Here is a 19,296-nt window from a genome sequence, read left to right as displayed (position 1 = left end):
GAAGGTACATATCTGTACCTGACTTGGATAACAAAACCCTGATGAATTTATGAAATCAATGAAATTCATATTTTCTTCCATTTTACATCCCCTCCATTGACTCATTTAGTTCTCATACATTGTCAGTGTAGTGCATTCCTAAATTTGGCAAGGAATTTTAAAATTTTTGTATGAATTTTGCACAAATATTTGTTATTGTTATTTTCTGGCTATAAAACTAGCTTTAAAAAAATGCTGGCATTTCCATTACATAATCTTAGCTATAACTGCTTAATCCCTCCTATAGTGAAACCTTAAAAAAGCATAAAAGTCCACCTTAGACTGGCTTCCTGGCATCAAGCTGCCTTCTCTTTCAATATGGGTCTGTATGTTTCCTTTTTCATTTTATTAGATGTACTAACTTATTATAGATCTTACAACTGTATCACTTTTTTTTTCCCTACTATAAAAGAAAATACATTTTCTTTGTTCTTCTGCACTAATGTGTGCTGTCTGTGTTAACCATACTTAATGAAAACAATCACAGTTTTCTCAGGTTTGTTTCTCCCTACTGTGTACTTGAGATGAAAAACTCACTTCTCTATATACAGTACACTGCCTTTAATTGGAAAGAAGAGGAAATCACCAGTGACATTTCTAATACCTTTAGTCGTCTGCCTTTTTCCTCAGGCCTGGCTTATAATAAATCAATTGTGAATCTAACCATGGATGGATTGGGTGGGGGGGGGGCTAGATTTGCTAATGGTTCCCTTAAAAAAAAAAAAGATATATTTCACCCTGACTCTCATTGATTTAGTAGTGTTACCCTGATTTATTGAAGCAGATGAAAATGTTTGAGGCTATTCCTTATCCTTTACCAAATAATCAACTATTTCCTGTTTAATTGATGGGGGTTTTGGATCATTGGCATCCTTCTGGTATTTTGCAAGCCTTGCCTGAGGTGGCAGTAGTAAGGATTATAGAATGTGGGTTTTAGGGGCTTATTTCTGTTCCATAGAACACAAAATGAATGATTCTTTAGAGACATTTCCTGCTTGCTCATTATCCCCTTTTCCCACCCCCTTTCTGTTCATTTTGGGGTCAGGAAACCCTGAAGCCTGTCCATGGTTTTAAAAGTGAGACATGCAGAGAGGAATTCAGAAAATCCGGCTGTATGGATATGCCCATTAGCATTTAATTTAAGGTGTTAGAGATAGTCAAATTTCACAGGCTCCTGTAGCATTCGACATTGTGACCCAGTTCACAAATGCTCCACATCATTTCTACTGGAAATCCACAATACTAGAATAAAATAAGCGTTATATATCCTGCAGTTGTATTCTAAAAGATGTGTTCTCTATTATAAGATACTGTTTGTGAGCAACTAGAAATATCTTTCTTGTGTGAGTGAAAATTAATCCTGAGTTCATCTTGCTGAACAACTTGACTTTTCAGTTTTGTCAAATGACAGTTGGGTAATGTGAAGCTAACCACAAAATTAGTGCTTTAAAACTATAAAAATAAGACAAATGCTACTGCACTTACTCAAAAGCAGTATGTAGTGCTTTCTCTCTTGGCGACTGCTGTATCCTTCAGTCTAGTGCTGACCATAAATTTATAAGTTAATTCAGCTAACACATTTCCTGCCCTCTAGGAGCTGACAGAGTTTTTCACATATTTTGTTACTGAATGACACTTGTTAAAACTTCTTTTACTCCCTAGAAGATATATTTATTTTCATTTTGATAAATTTTTATGAAGCTTAAATTGTCCCACAGTCTATTCAAGACTACTAAAGGGACTTTGATCTTTGTAGTATTCATTACCATTAGAACAATGCAAAGTTTCATTAACATTTTTAAAATACCATAGCTTTAACTTGATCTGTGCAAACATTGCTTTACTGGTGCTAAAAAGTTATATATAAAATATTGGTAACTAAACCAGGGGACATGACACAAGTCAGGTTTTGATGCACTGAGGTCAGGGACTAGCATCATGCACACATATCAAACTTGCCTCCCATCTTATCAACCGGAAGGTGCTGAGCAAGATTCCTAAACCCACTAAATCTTGTTCTGAGCTAGTGCTAAGACAGATCCTGTGCTCTGGCTCAAGGTACAGTATAGGGAACAGATTTTTAAACATAAATTATAATATAGTGCACAATATGTGTCATGATAGAAGTCTTTCCAAGGTACAGAAATAGTGCAAACCAGGGAGTATTTGTTGCAGGGGACATGAGATGTTTCAAAAACTTCATAGCACCTTCAGCCTAACTTGGCCTCAGGTCCTCTTGCTTCCTATTACTTACCTATTAATCCCTTCTATCTTCTTGCTTGGACTTCTTGGTCAAGTCATTTCAGTAGTTCTCTTGCCCTCTGGTAAGCAAACACTCTTGAACAAACCCAGTGGTCCACTCCGTGCCTGCACCTGGGCTGCTGAGCCCTGTGGGAGGAGTCTGTTTGACAGGAGGCCTTGGAATGGTTATATACTCAGCTGCCCCAGGCTCTCTATATACCTACCACTCGTGTCTCACTCATTCTCCCTCACTGACTAATTTTCTCTCTTTCCTCAAGACCCTCTCACCTCAGAGACGTCCTTGCCGTCTGTTTCTCCGAGCAAATGTAAGGAGGTTCTCTTAGACTGTCAGATGAGTTCTAACAAGGAAGAGGTAGAAAGGATGAGGAGAGGGTAGTCTGGAAAGGGGCCAATGGCAGAAGTTTGGAGAACACTGTGAGGCAGTTGCAGAAGTAGGGGAACTAGGAAAGGAGCCTGAAAATATAGGCTGGACAAGGCCAGAGGAGGAGGAGGGGGAGTGTTATAGAAACCAAATCAGAAAAGAAGGGCATGCTAAGAAGTGTTCAATAAAACCAGGACACCAAGGCCCAAAATATTTTTGGTACATTCTTCAGTTAGAAGCCACTTCGTAGTCCCAGTGCAAGGAGTTTCAGAAGAAAGGAAGAAAGTGAAATCTAAATGCAGTGGTAGAAGCTGTGAATGGAAAAGTGAAGATGTAGAAGCTGCAGGTATAGGTTACATTGGCAAGAAGTTGGGAGATACCTGACCTTCACTTCCTTCCTGCACCTGAGCTTACCAGACAACTTTCTAAGCATTCTACTGCCTACAGGGAGAGGATGTGTTTTATCTAAGTACACACAAATTTTAGTCCACGTGAAAGCATATTTTTCATTATAAATTAATAGATAGCATTTTAACTTTAAGGGAAAAAAACAAGGGTAAGAAAGAAAGAAAAAAAAGGAAGTTTAACTGAGAGAACAAGGAATGACTAGAGGCAGAAATCCAGGGTCAGAGGAGGGAATTTTTTTTTTTTAAGGATGCAAATGATTTAAGCCAATTTGTAGATAAGAGAAAGGAGAGCATGGAATGAAGGTAAAGGAAATAGGGGCATCCGTTGGTTAGTAATGCTGAGACCACATCTTAGGTACCAGGAATGGTACCTAATAAGTTTGGGGGATACAACACTGACAAAAGACAGGGCCCTGAAAAAGCAGGAAGGAGTTGTGGCGGGGCTGGGTGGAGGAGGGTGGGCAGGATTTAAGGAGAGATCCCTCCAGCTCCAAACCTGGAGGCAGAAGATGGTGATGGGTAGGGACCTACCTAAACTCATTGATTAGGGGCAGGAATCTGAGGAGTTTCTTTGACCAGTGAGAGCATTTGCTTGTCAAAGTTGTGCAGTGTCAGGCTCGGTAGAGGGCCTGTGGAGAGTGGCCTTGGAAAAAGCCTCTGAGGGACATTGCCTCTAAGGGACATCAGAGGGAACTGATAAAAAGAAAACAGTAAGCATCAGAGTCCATACTAAGACTGGTAACCACAAATTTGTGGTGGCCCAGCTTGCAAATTTCAGTCCTGGTTTTTTTTTTTTTTTTTTTTTTTTATTTTTTTTTTTTTATAAATTTTGTTGTTATATTCCCCATACAATTGCAGCCCCCCATTCTGACCCCAATCCCTCCCCTCCCGCCCCCGCCCCCCTAAAAGTGTCTCTGGTTCATAGTTTTTTGTTGATTTTGATTTTCACTTTCTTATAGTTATTCATTTTCCTGGTCCATTATTTAAGTTTTCTAGATTCCTGCTATGAGTGAGACCATCCGGTATTTTTCTTTTTCTTTTTGGCTTATTTCGCTGAGCATGATCCCTTCCAGCGCCATCCATGTTGCAGCAAATTGCATGTGTTTATCTTTTTTGAATGCTGAGTAATATTCCATGGTATATATGTACCACATCTTCTTGATCCAGTCATCTATTTTTGGGCATTTGGGTTGTTTCCAAAGCTTAGCTATTGTAAACAGTGCTGCTATAAACATAGGGGTGCAGGTGTTCTTTGGAATTGATGTTTCTGTGTCCTTTGGGTAAATACCTAGGAGTGGAATTGCTGGGTCATATGGAAGCTCTATGTTTAGTAGGTCCAGAAATCTCCACACAGCTTTCCACAGTGGTTGGACCAGTTTGCACTCCCACCAACAGTGCAGAAGAGTTCCTTTTTTTCCACACCCTCGCCAACATTTGTTGTTGCTAGTTTTTTTAATATGTGCCATTCTCACTGGTGTAAGATGGTATCTCATGGTAGTTTTGATTTGCATTTCCCTGATGACAAGTGATGTTGAACATTTTTTCATATGCCTGTTGGCCATTTGCATTTCCTCTTCAGAGAAGTTTCTTTTAAGCTCTTCTGCCCATTTTTTGACTGGATTATTTTCTTTGTTGTTGTTGAGTCTCATCAGCTCTTTGCAGATTTTTGTGATCAGTCCTTTATCATTAGTGTTGGGTGCAAAAATGTTCTCCCAGTTGGTGGGGTTTCTCTTTGTTTTTGTTATTGTCTCTTTTGCTGTGCAAAAGCTCTTTAATTTGATATAGTCCCAGCTGTTTATCTTTGCCTTCACTATCACTGCTTTGGGTGATGTGTCTGTAAAGATGTCTTTGATGTGCAAATCACGTAGTGTTTCGCCTATATTTCCTTCTATATATTTTATGGTTTCAGGTCTTATGTCTAGTTCTTTAATCCATTTTGAGTTGATTTTTGTGTATGGTGTGAGGTGGTGGTCAAGCTTCATTCTTTTGCATGTAGCGACCCAGTTTTCCCAGCACCATTTATTGAACAAACTTTCTTTGCTCCAATGCATAGTCTTTGCTCCTTTGTCAAAGATTAGTTGACCATAAATCTGTGGGTTTATTTCTGGATTTTCTATTCGATTCCATTGGTCTGTATGTCTGTTCTTGTTCCAATACCATGCAGTTTTGATGATTATGGCTTTGTAGTATAGTTTGAAGTCTGGGAGTCTGATGCCTCCATTCCCTTCTTTTTTTTTCAGGAGAGCTTTGGCTATTCAGGGTTTTTTGTGATTCCATATGAATTTCATCAATAATTGTTCTATTTCTTTGAAGAATGACATTGAAATTTTGATTGGAATAGCATTGAATCTGTATATTGCTTTTGGAAGGATGGCCATTTTAATAATGTTTATTCTTCCAATCCATGAGCAGGGGATGTCTCTCCATTTCTTTGTGTCTTCTTCTATTTCTTTTAACAGTGTTTTATAGTTTTCTTTGTATAGGTCCTTTACCTCTTTTGTTAGATTTATTCCCAAATATTTGATTTTTTTTGTTTCAGTAACAAAAGGGATGGTCTTTTTGATTTCTTCTTCTTCAGATTTATTGTTTGTGTATAGGAAGGCTACTGACTTTTGCGTGTTGATTTTGTATCCTGCCACTTTACTGAACTGATTGATGAGTTGAATTAGCTTTTCTGTGGAGTTTTTGGGGTTCTCTATGTATAATATCATATCGTCTGCAAATAGTGATAGTTTGACTTCTTCTTTTCCTATTTGGATTCCTTGGATGTCTTTCTCTTGTCTTATTGCCCTGGCTAGGACTTCCAGTATTATATTGAAAAGCAATGGTGAGAGTGGACATCCTTGTCTTGTTCCAGATCTTAATGGAATTGCTTTCAGCTTTTCACCATTGAGAATGATACTGGCTGTTGGCTTGTCATAGATGGCCTTTATGATGTTGAGGTATGTTCCTTGTATCCCAAGAATTTCAAGGGCTTTTATCATGAATGGGTGTTGCACTTTGTCGAAAGCTTTCTCAGCATCTATTGATATTATCATATGGTTTTTATATTTCTTTTTGTTGATGTGTTGGATAACGTTGATTGATTTTCGGATGTTAAACCATCCTTGTGCCCCTGGAATGAATCCAACTTGGTCGTGGTGAATTATCTTATGGATACATTGTTGGATTCTGATAGCTAAAATTTTATTGAGGATTTTTGCATCAGTGTTCATTAGGGAGATTGGCCTGTAGTTTTCCTTTTTTGTGTTGTCCTTGTTCGGTTTTGGTATTAGTGTAATGTTGGCTTCATAGAACGTGTTTGGTATTGTCCCTTCCTTCTCAATTTTTTGGAAGAGTTTGTGAAGGATAGGCACTAATTCGTCTCTGAATGTTTGGTAGAATTCATTTGTAAATCTATCAGGTCCTGGGCTTTTGTTTTTGGGGAGGTTTTTGATTACCATTTCAATTTCGCTAATTGTAATTGGTCTGTTTAGGTGTTCTATTTCTTCTTTATCTAGCTTTGGGTGATTGTAGAGTTGTAGGAATTTGTCCATCTCCTCTAGATTGTTAAACTTGTTTCCATATAACTGTTCATAGTAGTTACTGATTATTCTTTTGATTTCTGCTGTGTCCGTTGTGATTTCTCCTCTTTCATTGATGATCCTGTTTATTTGTGCTTTCTCCCTTTTTTCCTTTGTGAGCCTGGCTAGGGGTTTGTCTATTTTATTGATTTTTTCAAAGAACCAGCTCTTGGTTTCATTGATCTTTTGGATTGTTTTTTTTAGTTTCAATTTCATTTATTTCTGCTTTGGTTTTTATTATTTCTTTTCTTCTACTGGTTTTGGGGTTTTCTTGTTGTTCTTTTTCTAGATCTTTGAGCTTCGAGATTAGGTTGTTTCTTTGCGTTCTTTCTTGTTTCTTGATGTGAGCTTCTATTGCTATATATTTTCCTCTTATTACTGCTTTTGCTGCATCCCATACATTTAGGATATTGGTGTCCTCCTTGTCGTTCAATTCAAAAAATTTTTTAATTTCTTCTTTGATCTCCTCATTAGTCCAATGGTCTTCCAGTAGTGTGGTTTTTAATCTCCATGAGGTAGGAAAGTTCCTTGCCTTCTTTTTATGGTTTATTTCTAGTTTGATGCCTTCATGGTCAGAAAAGATGGTTGATATGATTTCAATCTTGGTGTATCTGTTGATGTTTGTCTTGTGCCCCAGTATGTGATCGATCCTGGAGAATGATCCGTGTGCGCTTGAGAAAAATGTGTACTCCGTTTTTTTGGGGTTTAGTGTTCTATAGATGTCTGTTAAGCCCAATTGCTCTAGGTCTTTATTTAGAGCTTTGGTTTCTTTACTTATTTTTTGTCTTGTTGATCTATCCATTGTTGATAGTGGTGTGTTGAAGTCTCCCACTACGTATGTGTTTTCTCTGATGTCTGTTTTCAGAGAGGACAACAGTTGTCTGATATATTTTGGTGCTCCTTCTTTTGGTGAGTATATGTTAATGAGTGTTATTTCTTCTTGAAGTATTGTCCCCTTGATCATAATGTAGTGACCATTGGGGTCTCTTTTTATCTTTTTGAGTTTGAAATCTGTTTTATCTGATATAAGTATAGCTGTTCCTGCTTTCTTTTTTGGTCCATTTGCTTGTAGGATTGTTTTCCATCCTTTAACTTTGAGCCTATTTTTATCTTTTGTAGCTAAATGTGTTTCCTGGAGACAGCAAAAGGTTGGGTTTTGTTTCTTAATCCAGGCTGCAACTCTGTGTCTTTTTATTGAAGAATTTAGTCCATTTACATTTAGAGTTAATATTGATATGTTAACATCTGTATTTGCCATTGTGTTTGTCTTTCCTTTGATTTTATTTATTTATTCTTTTAATAACTTTTTTTTTTTTTTGGGCCTTCTTTCATTGTTATTCATCGCTCTGAGGTTCTGGCTTTAGGACTCCTTGTAGTATTTTTTGGAGTGGGGGTTTAGTTGCAATGAAATTCCGGAGTTTCTGTTTGTCTGGGAAGGTCCATATTCTTTCTTCAAAGAGGAAGGAGAGCTTTGCGGGATAGAGTATTCTTGGTTGGCATCTGTTTTCTTGGAGTCTGTTGACTATGTCCCTCCACTCTCTCCTTGCCCGTAGTGTTTCTTCGGAGAAGTCTGATGTCAGCCTGATTGGTTTTCCTTTGAATGTTATCTGTTTCTTCCCTCTTGCCAGCTTCATTATTTTTTCCTTGTCCTGGATTCTTGGGAGCTTTACTATTATGTGTCTTGCTGTATTTTTCCTTTCGTCGTGGAAGTTTGGTGTTCTTCTTGCTTCTTGTATATCAATTTTCAGCTCCTTCTTCACATTTGGGAAGTTCTCTTCAATTATCTCTTTGAATATTTTCTCTGTTCCTACATCTCTCTCCTCTCCTTCTGGTATTCCTATAACTCTTATATTTCCTTTCCTCATGGAGTCAGATAGTTCCCGAAGTCTTTCTTCGTTCTTTTTCCTTCGTACTTCTCTTTCCTTCTCTGTTTTGGTTCTTTTTTATTTCTGTGTCTTCAAGATTACTTATTCGTTCTTCCATTTCATCTATTCTGCTTTCATTGCTTTTCCCAGAATTCTTTAGTTCTTCCATTAATTCTTTGATCTCCTGCATTTCTTTTACTTCCCTCTTTAGGGACTCAATTTCTTTCTTCTGACCATTGTTTTCCCTCTCTAGGGACTCAATTGCATTCTTCTGATCGTTGATTATTTTTCCCTTATCATTGTTTTCCTTTATGACTTCTGTCAGTTTTTTAATCACGGCAATTTTAAATTCTCTTTCTGGAAGGCTCAGAAATTCTTCCAAGTTATTGTCGTTGCAATCTGGGGGCTGGCTTTCTTTTTGTGGTGTGCTTTTTCTCTGGAGAGTTGCTAGGTTGCGTGTGGTTCTTCTCCTCCCTACTGTCTGTTTTCTAATTTGCCGTATGCGTTGGGACACTGTGTTGTTGGGACTTGCCGGCATCTTGGGTGGGCTTCTCTGTTCCCCTCTGGTTCTTCCAGGAGTCATCTGTCAGTTTCAAGCAGCCTTTACTGGAGAAAGGTCCCTGTTCTAAAATGCCGATGTGGGGACACACTCCCCTGTGCGCCTGGTCTGCCCCGGCGGTGGGTTCCTGCTCCCCTCTGGGCTTGGACTGCAGGCCAGAGGGGTTCTGGCGTGGGCGAACTTCCCCCGCTCACCTCTGGCTCCTGAGGAAGCCTTCTGCAGGTAGTCTTTACTGAAGAAATGGCCCTGTTCTAAAATGGTGATGTGGGACACACTCCCTGCGCTTCTGGTCTCAGGCACACTATTCTGCGCGCCTGGTCTGCCCCGGCTGTGGGTGCTCGCTCTCCCTGTGGGCTCAGACTACTTGTTCAGAAGGGGCCCGGTGTGGGCTAACTCCCCAGCTGGCCACTAGCTCCTTCAGTAGCCTGTGCTGGGGTCAAGTCGCTAGGTGGCACCAGAGATCTCTCCTAGAGCCCTTGGGGAGCTGATTTTCCACCCCGTGGGACAGGGAGCAGAGCGGGGATGGTAGGGTACACCTCAACGGCTTTGGGGTGCTGTGTCTGCCTTGTGCCCCACCGTCGTGGGGAACCCACGCCCCTAATTTCGTGCCCCGGGTCTCAGTTCCAAAGCCCTCAGTTCCAGGACGCGGGCTGTAGCCCAGATCAGTGGCGCGGGAATGGCGCCTTTTGAATCCCGCTCCCCTGCCTGGGCGCCTAGTTCCTGCTCACTCAGGGAGGGCCTCCGCCCGGGTCTCAGTTCCAAAGCCCTCAGTTCCAGGACGCGGGCTGTAGCCCAGATCAGTGGCGCGGGAATGGCGCCTTTTGAATCCCGCTCCCCTGCCTGGGCGCCTTGTTCCTGCTCACTCAGGGAGGGCCTCCGCCGTCTCCCCGCAAGCCTAGGTCGCAGGCGCAGGGCCCTGGGCAGCTGCAATCCGAGCACCGCTTTCGCGCAAGCCGGGCGGCCGGGGCTGTGTGCTGGTGCTGGTCTCCTCCTGGTGGGCGGGGCTCTCTTTAATGGCGCCTGGAGCTCACCTCCGCGGCGGATCCTGCAGGGTTCGCCTCAGCTCCCGTTCACGGGGTGTGGTGGCTGAAATAGTTCCTTTCCACTCACAGTCCCACTTGCTGCATCCGTTTTTCTTGTTGGGCGTTTTGGTTTGTTGTTTCCCTCGTCTCTGCCGGTCGGAGAGTGCCGCCTCTGTGGGCGGGGGAGGGGAGCAGGGTTCTGCGCTTCCCTCCCTTCTCGTCCTCTTTTATGGCAACTTTCTTCTTCGGGCAGTTTGCTGGAGTCGTCTGTTTATCTTCCGTGTCCCAGTTCTCACTGGGACCTGCCGCTTTTCCTCCCTATTAACTTTTTTTAATGGGAGATCTTACTCGCAGGGTCTCCTCGCCGCCATGTTGCTCCGCCCCCCGGCAGTCCTGTTTTTTGATGGTGCTCTGTAGAGAACTGGAGAAAGCGGATCTTTGGATTCACTTATGAAGGAAGGTTTGGGGCTGGAAATAGCCCAAAGGAAAGAGTTCATCATGCTGGGATCCCAGTTAGTTGAGAGCAAAGGACTTTTGGTTTGCTTGAGGAAGAGCAAAGTGTGTCCTTGGCTGTGAATTCTTCAGAATGGTCCATTAATTATCTGCCTTTTAGGCATCTACAATGCGAGGAAGCCCCCTGCCTGGTAGAGGCTTGGGCCTTAATAACTTAGCATGCCCACATAAAAGCTCCTAGTAGGCTTGAGATGCCCACTAGGATGAAATCTTTGGGTTTCTTAGATTCTAGCACTCAGTTGCCCTAGCAGTTACTTTTTCTCTTCGTTTTTCACTTCTGCCCTAGCCGTTACTATGCCCCCCCGAAAGAGATTAAAACAAAACCACTGCAGTGTTATACTGAGATAGAAGTCAAATAGATGCCAACCATTGTAAAATGCTTTTAAAAGAACTAAATAGCAAGAAGAAAGAAAGCAATCATCTCCAAAAAATAGTCTACCCCTTTGTCTCCAGAATTCCTCTCTTGGAGAGAATTGCCTTCATTTAGATGATCCATTTGTGTCTAACTAGATAGATCCAGAAAAAGAAGGTAAAAAGAAGGTAAAAAAGAAGGTGAATTGCTCTACCTGAGAATATGGGAAATATGTCATTTTCTAAATTCCCAAGAGAAGAGATGGAGGTTAAAACTACATCATTGATAATGAGGAATGGCAGAAGGATTTGCTTGATGATGGGAGGGGGATAAAAGATTCAACAAAACACAGCAAAGATGTTACACTAGAGACAGGCAGAGGTGACCTTGAATGCCTAACCCTCTAAGCCCATGCCAAAATCTTTGGAGGCAGGATTTCTACTTTGTACAGAATGAGGAATGGGAGTTAGGGAAATTTTATTGAGATTTTAAAGGGCAGCTGACATCTGCATGGTCACAGATTTTACCCTTGTTTATTTCACTTTTTTAAAATAATACTTGGCTCATTACACATTTCTGGCCACAAGTCTGTATGTCACTCTAGGTGACTTAAATATAATTTATAATTTTCGGGCCTCCCCTGGTGGCACAAGCGGTTGAGCGCCATGCTGCGAAGCTGCCTGCAGTGTCCGTGCCGGCCGGCCCCTGGCAAGGGTCCCACATGGCGTGGCAGACCTCTCCTGCCTTGTCTACTGCTCCCCTCAGCAGTGTATTTCATCAGTCTGCCTGTTCTGTTCCCCCCTCTGTCTCTGGTGAATCCTCTCACCCTCCCGTGCATCTGTCCTGTACCCCAATTCTTGTATAAATAAATAAATCTTTTAAAAAAATTATAAATTTCAAGTGCAGCAACCCTTACTTATAGATATTTTGAGACTTTCTTTGTGGATTTTGAGTATATTAATTACCCATCTATTTCTGTGGTTTCCTCAAGTGTGACAGAAATAATATGGATACTAGCTTTAATTTAATGCATGGATTAAATATGCTTCTATTCAAGATGCTAAACTAATTGAAAGATTCTTGGTTTTAATTGTTATGTAGCATTATGAACATCTTGAAAATATGGACAGTCTAATATCATGTGAAAACAGATCATAAAGTTTAACTTTGCATTTACTGTAAATATTCTCATGGGGTCCATTTCATCAAGGACTATTAATGAGTTTGGCTCTATAAAATATATGAATATGAATTCACACTGAATGCTAGGTCATTCTTTTGATAATTGGACTGTAAGTGTGAAGTTTAGTATTTGAGAATTGGAGTAAGTTTACAGAGGAGTAACAAACTATTAAAGAAGGAAAAAACCTTTACTACTCATATAAATCAGCCAGTAGTTCTAGTAATTAGCAAAAATAATTAGAAGATAATCTATTTTAGACTACAAAACTCATTAATTCAGTATTCCATGCATAGTCCTTTTTTTCAATATTCTGTACATACTCATTTGTACCCTTTATGGAAATGTTAAGAAATTTCCATGAACAAACCACTAAAGAATTATGAACTTCCTTTTATGCCTCTATACCATGCGCTCTGGTTCATCTACAACCTATCATCTCCATTTTGTATGGGAGCCAACCTAAACTTGGCTGTGCTAAATGCATTCCTTCATGCCCCTGGACAGGGTCATAGGGAAGCTGTGTGGAGCTGATGCCACAGACCGTACCAGGACGCTTGCCCTAGAAGAGGGCTTGCCTTAGAAGAAGCCTCCAGGAGATGCAGAGAACTTGAAATGATTTTCACAATCCTGAATTTGCTGGCTTAATTCCAAGCTGGAGCATCTTTCTTTCAGAGTGTGTGGACACTCAGTTCTTTTCGTCCTGCTCGGCTCTAGCAAGAGCACTAGTAGTCTACTAGGTATCACAGTCAGCTGCTAATGAGTTTAGTGTAGAGGTATTTATTAATAGAGGTATTTTCTGTTCTTGAAATAAAGGCAGAGCCAACAGACCCGATCAGTGTATGTTGAGAGCTGTTTTTCTAAATAGGCTGTTTTATAGACACTGTCAGCATTGGCCAGTTGTTTTTAAGCTCAGTGAGTTTGGGAATCAGGTGAATTCTCAGTAGTGGAGACAAAGGTTGCTTGTTTGGCAGTCACTTGTCATCCTCTCTCCAGTATGCATTCATCCATTTGTCAAAGCATTTTGTGGGGAGTTGAACAGGGAAGCCTAAGAAAAATGCTTTACTCTTGTCTAGATGATAGAAAGCATTTCTCACCGCTGGTAGCATGGTGGTAACTTTTCATTCCTTCTGGCAGTTTTTAAAGACTTATTTGACTTTGGGGGAACCTGCAGTATATCTTTAAGTCACAGTTCAAAAGTATCAGACAGGGTTGTTCATTTTCAATTTTGGCTGAAAAGTCTTAACTTTGACTGTGGCACTTCAAAGTTAAGGAAAACTTGGCTTTAAAAATGGATACTGATATGAGATGGCATATTTAATGACAGATGTATCTATAGAAAGCTGTTAAGATGCAGATTATGCCCCCTGGGGTGGGGGAGGGAGATCAAAACTGCCAATCTATAAAATATACTCGATAGAGGAAGGCCTGGAATCTATCTTTGCAAGTGCTTTGATTGCAGGGGACAGTATAGCAGCATGTGGCATCATAACCCAGAGCAGACAAATCAGCTTGATGACTTTCAAAGCCAGAAATACTGCTGCAGGCAAGGGTACTCTAGTCTAGGAGAAATTAAAACATATAGAGACTGTTATTAATTCCATATCTATTTTTGTATAGTCAAATCTGTATGCAAATCCTTAGCATCTCATTTCAGCAGATTAATCTAAAAGTGAAGAGTGTTATGTGAAGGGAATGTAATGATAAAGCTCTGCAAATGAGTAACACTGCTTAAAAAATGTAGGCTGCAAACTTGGATGCCTTATTTAAAAACATTTTTGTACTGCAAAGAAATGGTTTTTATTTATATGCATATTTGTAAATTTTTTCATCAGGGGAAAGCAATAGACCCAATTTCTAAGGTTTTTCCCTTGTAATTCTGACTTGGCAAAAGTTACAACACTAGGCTTTTTAGGCACCTCCTGTGGTTTAACATTCTACAAGTAATCAACCAAATAACTAACTAGGACTTTTATTTTTACTCCCAACTAGTCACCCAATATCTCATTTCTAAATATTGCCATGTAAGTGAAAATTTGTTTGTAAGGGGAAGGAATCTAATTACTGAGTGCAGATTAAGAAAAGAGCTTTATTATACATGCATCTGTGAAATACAGTAAATAATAGTTCTGAAGAGCATGAAGATAGATTGTGTGCCCTGCTTGGGAAAGGGAATGTAATAGCTACATTCTGATCCACTGGCTGTAGATTTACTCTATAATGGGCAGAGTCTGATACAGATAGTAGAGTAAATATTTTCAAATAGTGTCATAAACAGATAGTTTACTGCAGTAGATATTAATTCTGTCCCATATTTTTGAAACAAGTAGAGAAATCATCATAGCTTTGAAATAATGGGTGGGAGCTTTAACCTCTGTTTCCTCTCATTTGGAGAATTGATTATAGGCAAGCTGGGCATTAATCTGGCAGTTATTGCCCAGATCAAAAGCATTTCGCAATCATTTTAACCTTGAAGACTTGTGAGGTCTCAACAGATTGGATTATTCTTGTGTCGCTATACTGAGGAAGAATGCTTGGACATTTAGTTTTTAATCAGGTAAGTAAAGGAAGGTTGAGAATAAAAAGGAAACACACATCTGTATTTATTTCGAAATAGATTTTTACTCTATGTAGGCATTTCAACCTCAGTTTTCTCAAGTGTGTTTCTTCTTTGATTTCATTTTAAAAATGAGATCTTCGAGAAATCCAGAGGAGACATTCTTTGAGGCAGAAAGCTCATTTCTCTCTGTCCTTTGTGGACTTCCTTCACAGATGAAACTTTCATTGATTGTAAAATGTGATTACACACTTCAGAGAGAATACTAAAGCCCTCCAGTTAATAATAGCCATGGTCAATTACCTGAAAGGTAGAATCTCCTTTCTGGAGTTGAATGAGAGAGTAATGATTGGCCTAGACAAGTTCCCTCCACTGTATGTATCCTTTGGTGTTGGTCATTCCAACTAAGTTGATGATTATGCACCAAACATCTGGATTCTTGCTGACTTGATTCCTGACCAAGGAGTTGATGGTGCTGGTGCTGACCTACTCAAACTATTTGAACAGTCAAAACATAACTTATACTGGACAAAGTTATACAGATAAGCAAGACTCTCAAGAATAATGTGACAGGGGAAGAGACCAGAATGTAGGTGGAAATCAGCTCCCCCCCAAAAAAAGAGTCAGGAAGGTTTTTAAGCTCTGGGGTGTGCTAGTGAAAAAGTACTGAAGAACTTTTGTGTGAAGGTTGATAAATGTGATGTGTTGAGCATACTTGGTAATCCCTGAGCTTGTTATCAACTCAGTAATCCCTTTGTGATTTGTGTTTGTTGACTGTTGATCCTCAAAATGGGGTTTCTACCTTTCCACAGAAACTGGGAGCTCAGGTTGCTGTCTTCCCTGATGGTTACCTTTCCAATCTGATGGCTCCTATGTCCTTGATGAAGATATTCCTGGATTGTAAATCTTCAAGATTTTTAAATGATTTAAATCTTAAAGAGGCAGAGAAAGAATTTATAATTACAAGTTTTCTAAATCAAATGCTCTAAGAAAAGGGAGTCAGGGGCCTGGAGACAGGAAGAAACACATTCAGTGTTTAGTCAAGCTGAATGTTCAAGTGTAGTAACTAAATATACATTATTTAGAATGAAAAAAAATTCAATAGGAAACTTTTTGATTTGGTTTAATTTTAGATATTTAGTAAAAAATTAGTTGTGTTTTTGTGATACTTACTAAAAATTGGAATGATAATCATTTTATACTAGCATCTAGAATTATGTATAAGGCAGTATTTCTAAAGATAGCTTTTCTTTTTTTGGTTTTCATATTCCTATTACTTTACTACCTTACATTTAATATCTCACGGTCTTATTTTCTCACAGTGTTGTTTTGTGTTGTCTTTCAGAATTTTTCCACTTAACATTTAAAATTAAAGTAGAATCAGTAATGTCTGGGCTTTATAGCTCAGTTGACACCACAAGCATGGACAAAAGTATGAGGTCAAATAGGAGAAACTTCTCTGGAAGTATGATGCTTTTTTAGTGGTTTTTGATTAAGCACAAGGTCTCAAGTCTTTTGAATCTAACCAGTGTTCAAAAGGCCTTCAAAAAAGTTATCAAGGGCAGCTGCACTGCAATAATCTGGATCTGTGCTATCCAGTGTGGTGGCCATCAGCCACATGGTTTACTGGGCATTTGAAACATGGCTAATCTGGATTGAGATGTGCTGTGCTGTGTTTACAGTGGATTTCAAAAATTTAGTATGAAAAAAGAATATAAGGGCCTCCCTGGCAGGCAATTGAAAGCAGTGCTGTGAAGCTGTCCATAGCCTCTGCAGCGTGGGTTAGATCCCCGCTGGCTGGGGAGATACCCACATGGCGCGGCAGACCTCTCCTGTCTCGCCTGCTGCTCCCCTCAGCAGTGTATTTCAATCGGTCTGCCTGTTCTGTTCCCCACTCTGTCTCTGGTGAATTCTGTCACTCTCCCACACATCTGGCCTGTACCCTGGTTCTTGTATGCATGAATAAATAAATCTTTAAAAAAAAAAAGAAAAAAAGAATATAAAACATCTCAATAGTTTTTATATTGATTTCATGTTGAAATCATATTTTGGCTACATTGAATTAAATAAAATTTATATCATTTGATTTCACTGTTTTTTTACTTTCAACATGGCTGCTGGAAAATTTTAAATTTCATGTGACTCACATTTGTGACTATTGCTATATTTTATTGGACAGCATTGATTCTAGATCTCTTTTACTAAGTAGTGTCTTATCTTAGGTATGATTCTCCCAATGATCATGCTACCACTGTGTTAGTACAGAAGGTTAGAGCTGTAAAATTGCCAGTAGAGCTAAGATCAAGAATTTTCCATGTAACTATGTCCCTGGCATAAATTGTACAGAGATTCATAGTGTGTACTATATTCACCCTCCCTCCCCATAATTTGTCCCTCATTTTAGCCCAGTAGAGCAGCATGTCAGAAATGGGGGTCTTTTGGTAATCTCAACTTGTTGCTAGCTCACAACTGGATTGCTTCTGCAGTTTCTTCAGAATGAAACTGTTTCAAAAATAAGCTTCTTAATTATGTCATGGGTTCACCATGAGGGTATACAAACAGATCCTCAGCAGTAGCTAATTTTCCTTTAATTGTATCTCATTCTTATGTTGGAATATCCTATTTCTTATTCATGGAAAGCTCTAATGCATGTTAATTCATTTCAGGTGGAGTAACTAACACAGCACAATATCAGAACAGACTAATGGTATATGAACCTAACCAGGTAAGAATCATATAAAAAAGCTCATTACCTTAATTAAAATGAATTTTAAAAGATTTCCACAGTAATTAGTAATTGGTATGCCAAGTCTGTGTACATACTGCACCTTAAACTTATATAAAGAAAAGGAAGCATCTGGATAAACTGTTTTTTGGTTCCTTTTTTTACCCCCTCTCATGAAATTTCAACTAGTTTTATGCTATATACATGCTTAACTCTTCCAGAGTATTTTTTTACAAAGTAAAAAAAAAAAAGCAAAATATGTTGATGATTTAAATGCTCTTTGTTTCCATTTTCTAAGTGACTCTTCATATTCAGAGCATCCAGAGGAAGTTTAATTGTCCTATTGCTATGTCCTTTCAGAAAGCGTGTCATTTTAGGAAAGGAACATGCTTATGGTTTTGTTATTCCCAAATAATGTATTAACTTTTACTTAACTAAGTATAGCATAATGTTCTAGCACTCTGTCTGGGACAAATTCAAAGAAGTCTTTGAAGTGTTTGAATATGTTTTTTTTCTAACAACTTGGAAGCATTTTGAGGTGCCTGTCCTTCTGGTCACTTTTTATATACCCTTAATGACTTTTCTCCAGCAAAGTAGTACAATTTTTATTCTTTTTACTTCTATCAAAATATCTTTGACCTTGACAACTGTTTGTTAAATTTTGCCATCTCTGTGATTTTAGAAATATATTTCTCATAATTATGACAAAATTCCAAAATGATTTGATTTTGGACTTTCATTTTCACGACCTGAAGATTATGGAACACAAAAACAACAGGTTGGCTTTGGGAATCTGTGTCAGGATATGTCCAGGGTGACCTGAGTGTCTTTGATATCTTTTTACTTTAATAATCATTTGCTTCTAAATTTAACTGAGGTATTTCTCTCTTTGCAAGTGTGTTTCCTGATGTCATTAGGAGCAGTAAGCTTCAGAGACCACGTACCATGGGTCAGATGTCTCAGGAGGGATCATTAATTGCACTTGCTTGAGCTCGGTGTACACGTGGTTAAAGAGAAAGATGGAGTTAACATTTCTCAAATGAGTTCTGTTTCATGTTTGTACACACATGCTCTTTTTAAAAATTCTGCTGGCATATTGTTTACGGTGGGTACTGGCAAACATCACATCTGCTTGCATCTTGCTCAGAATCTCAATAACTCTATCATTCAGCCCTGGTGCTTATTTCTCTTCTAGGCCTTTGTGGAGCATCGATAATGCCTGCCATCTGCCACAGAGCACATCGCTACCTGCCAACCGGCAGGCTGGGGTGACCTCTGCTTCCCCACCACTGATTAGTATTCACACACTAGCTTATTAGGAATGACCCGACCAGGCCTCTGTGTTTCTTTGCCTTTGCAGTGGCTGGCAGCTCACCTGGCAGGCACTGCAGTGAAGGAAGCTAAAGATATAATCAGGGGATCCAGCAGGCTTTCCAAACCAGATGGCGTCCATAGTTCTGTGGCAGGGGACTGGACTACTAATGCAAACATTGATTCCTAATACTGTAATGGGTTGTCTCATAGAAAGACCCAAGGAAAGCATCATCAGTTAAATCTATTCATGTGTAATGTATTAAAGATATTTCTTAGCAGAGTATCTGCAAGAAGGATTTGACTATTTTATTAAAGAAGACATTTAATTGGAAGGAGATTTTACATGTTTAAGAAAGGGGAACAGATAAATACAAGCCTTTCTAACTGTACCGACCACTTTTTTCTTCCTTTTCTTTTTGAGTGTATTTTTAAAAGGGGAATTAGAAATGAGCTAGTGGATATGCTTTTGTGAATGGACAATATTTGTATAAAACTTTTTTTTTTTTGCTTCTTTTACAGCTTTGTGAACTGCTGAAATTCTATGTATTCAAAACATTTTTTTCCTGCTTCTTCCTTT

General features: G+C 39.3%; 1 protein-coding gene across 7 annotated transcripts in view; it reads left to right on the top strand.

The window, feature by feature from the left end:
* KLHL32 (kelch like family member 32) overlaps nt 1-19,296 on the top strand; it is a gene marked incomplete at both ends in the record, with an annotated part of 142,699 nt that overhangs the window by 110,993 nt on the left and 12,410 nt on the right. For all 7 annotated transcript variants that reach the window (XM_084229083.1, XM_084229082.1, XM_084229081.1 and 4 more), the window contains one exon: nt 17,347-17,405. In XM_084229083.1, coding sequence (XP_084085209.1) covers nt 17,347-17,405 — 59 coding nt within the window. The remainder of the gene's footprint in view (nt 1-17,346; nt 17,406-19,296) is intronic.

Source organism: Talpa europaea, assembly GCF_964194135.1.
Source record: "Talpa europaea genome assembly, chromosome: 2".
NCBI lineage: Eukaryota > Metazoa > Chordata > Mammalia > Eulipotyphla > Talpidae > Talpa > Talpa europaea.
The sequence above is the reverse complement of the archived record's forward strand: the minus strand, read 5'-3'. Positions and strand labels throughout refer to the sequence as shown.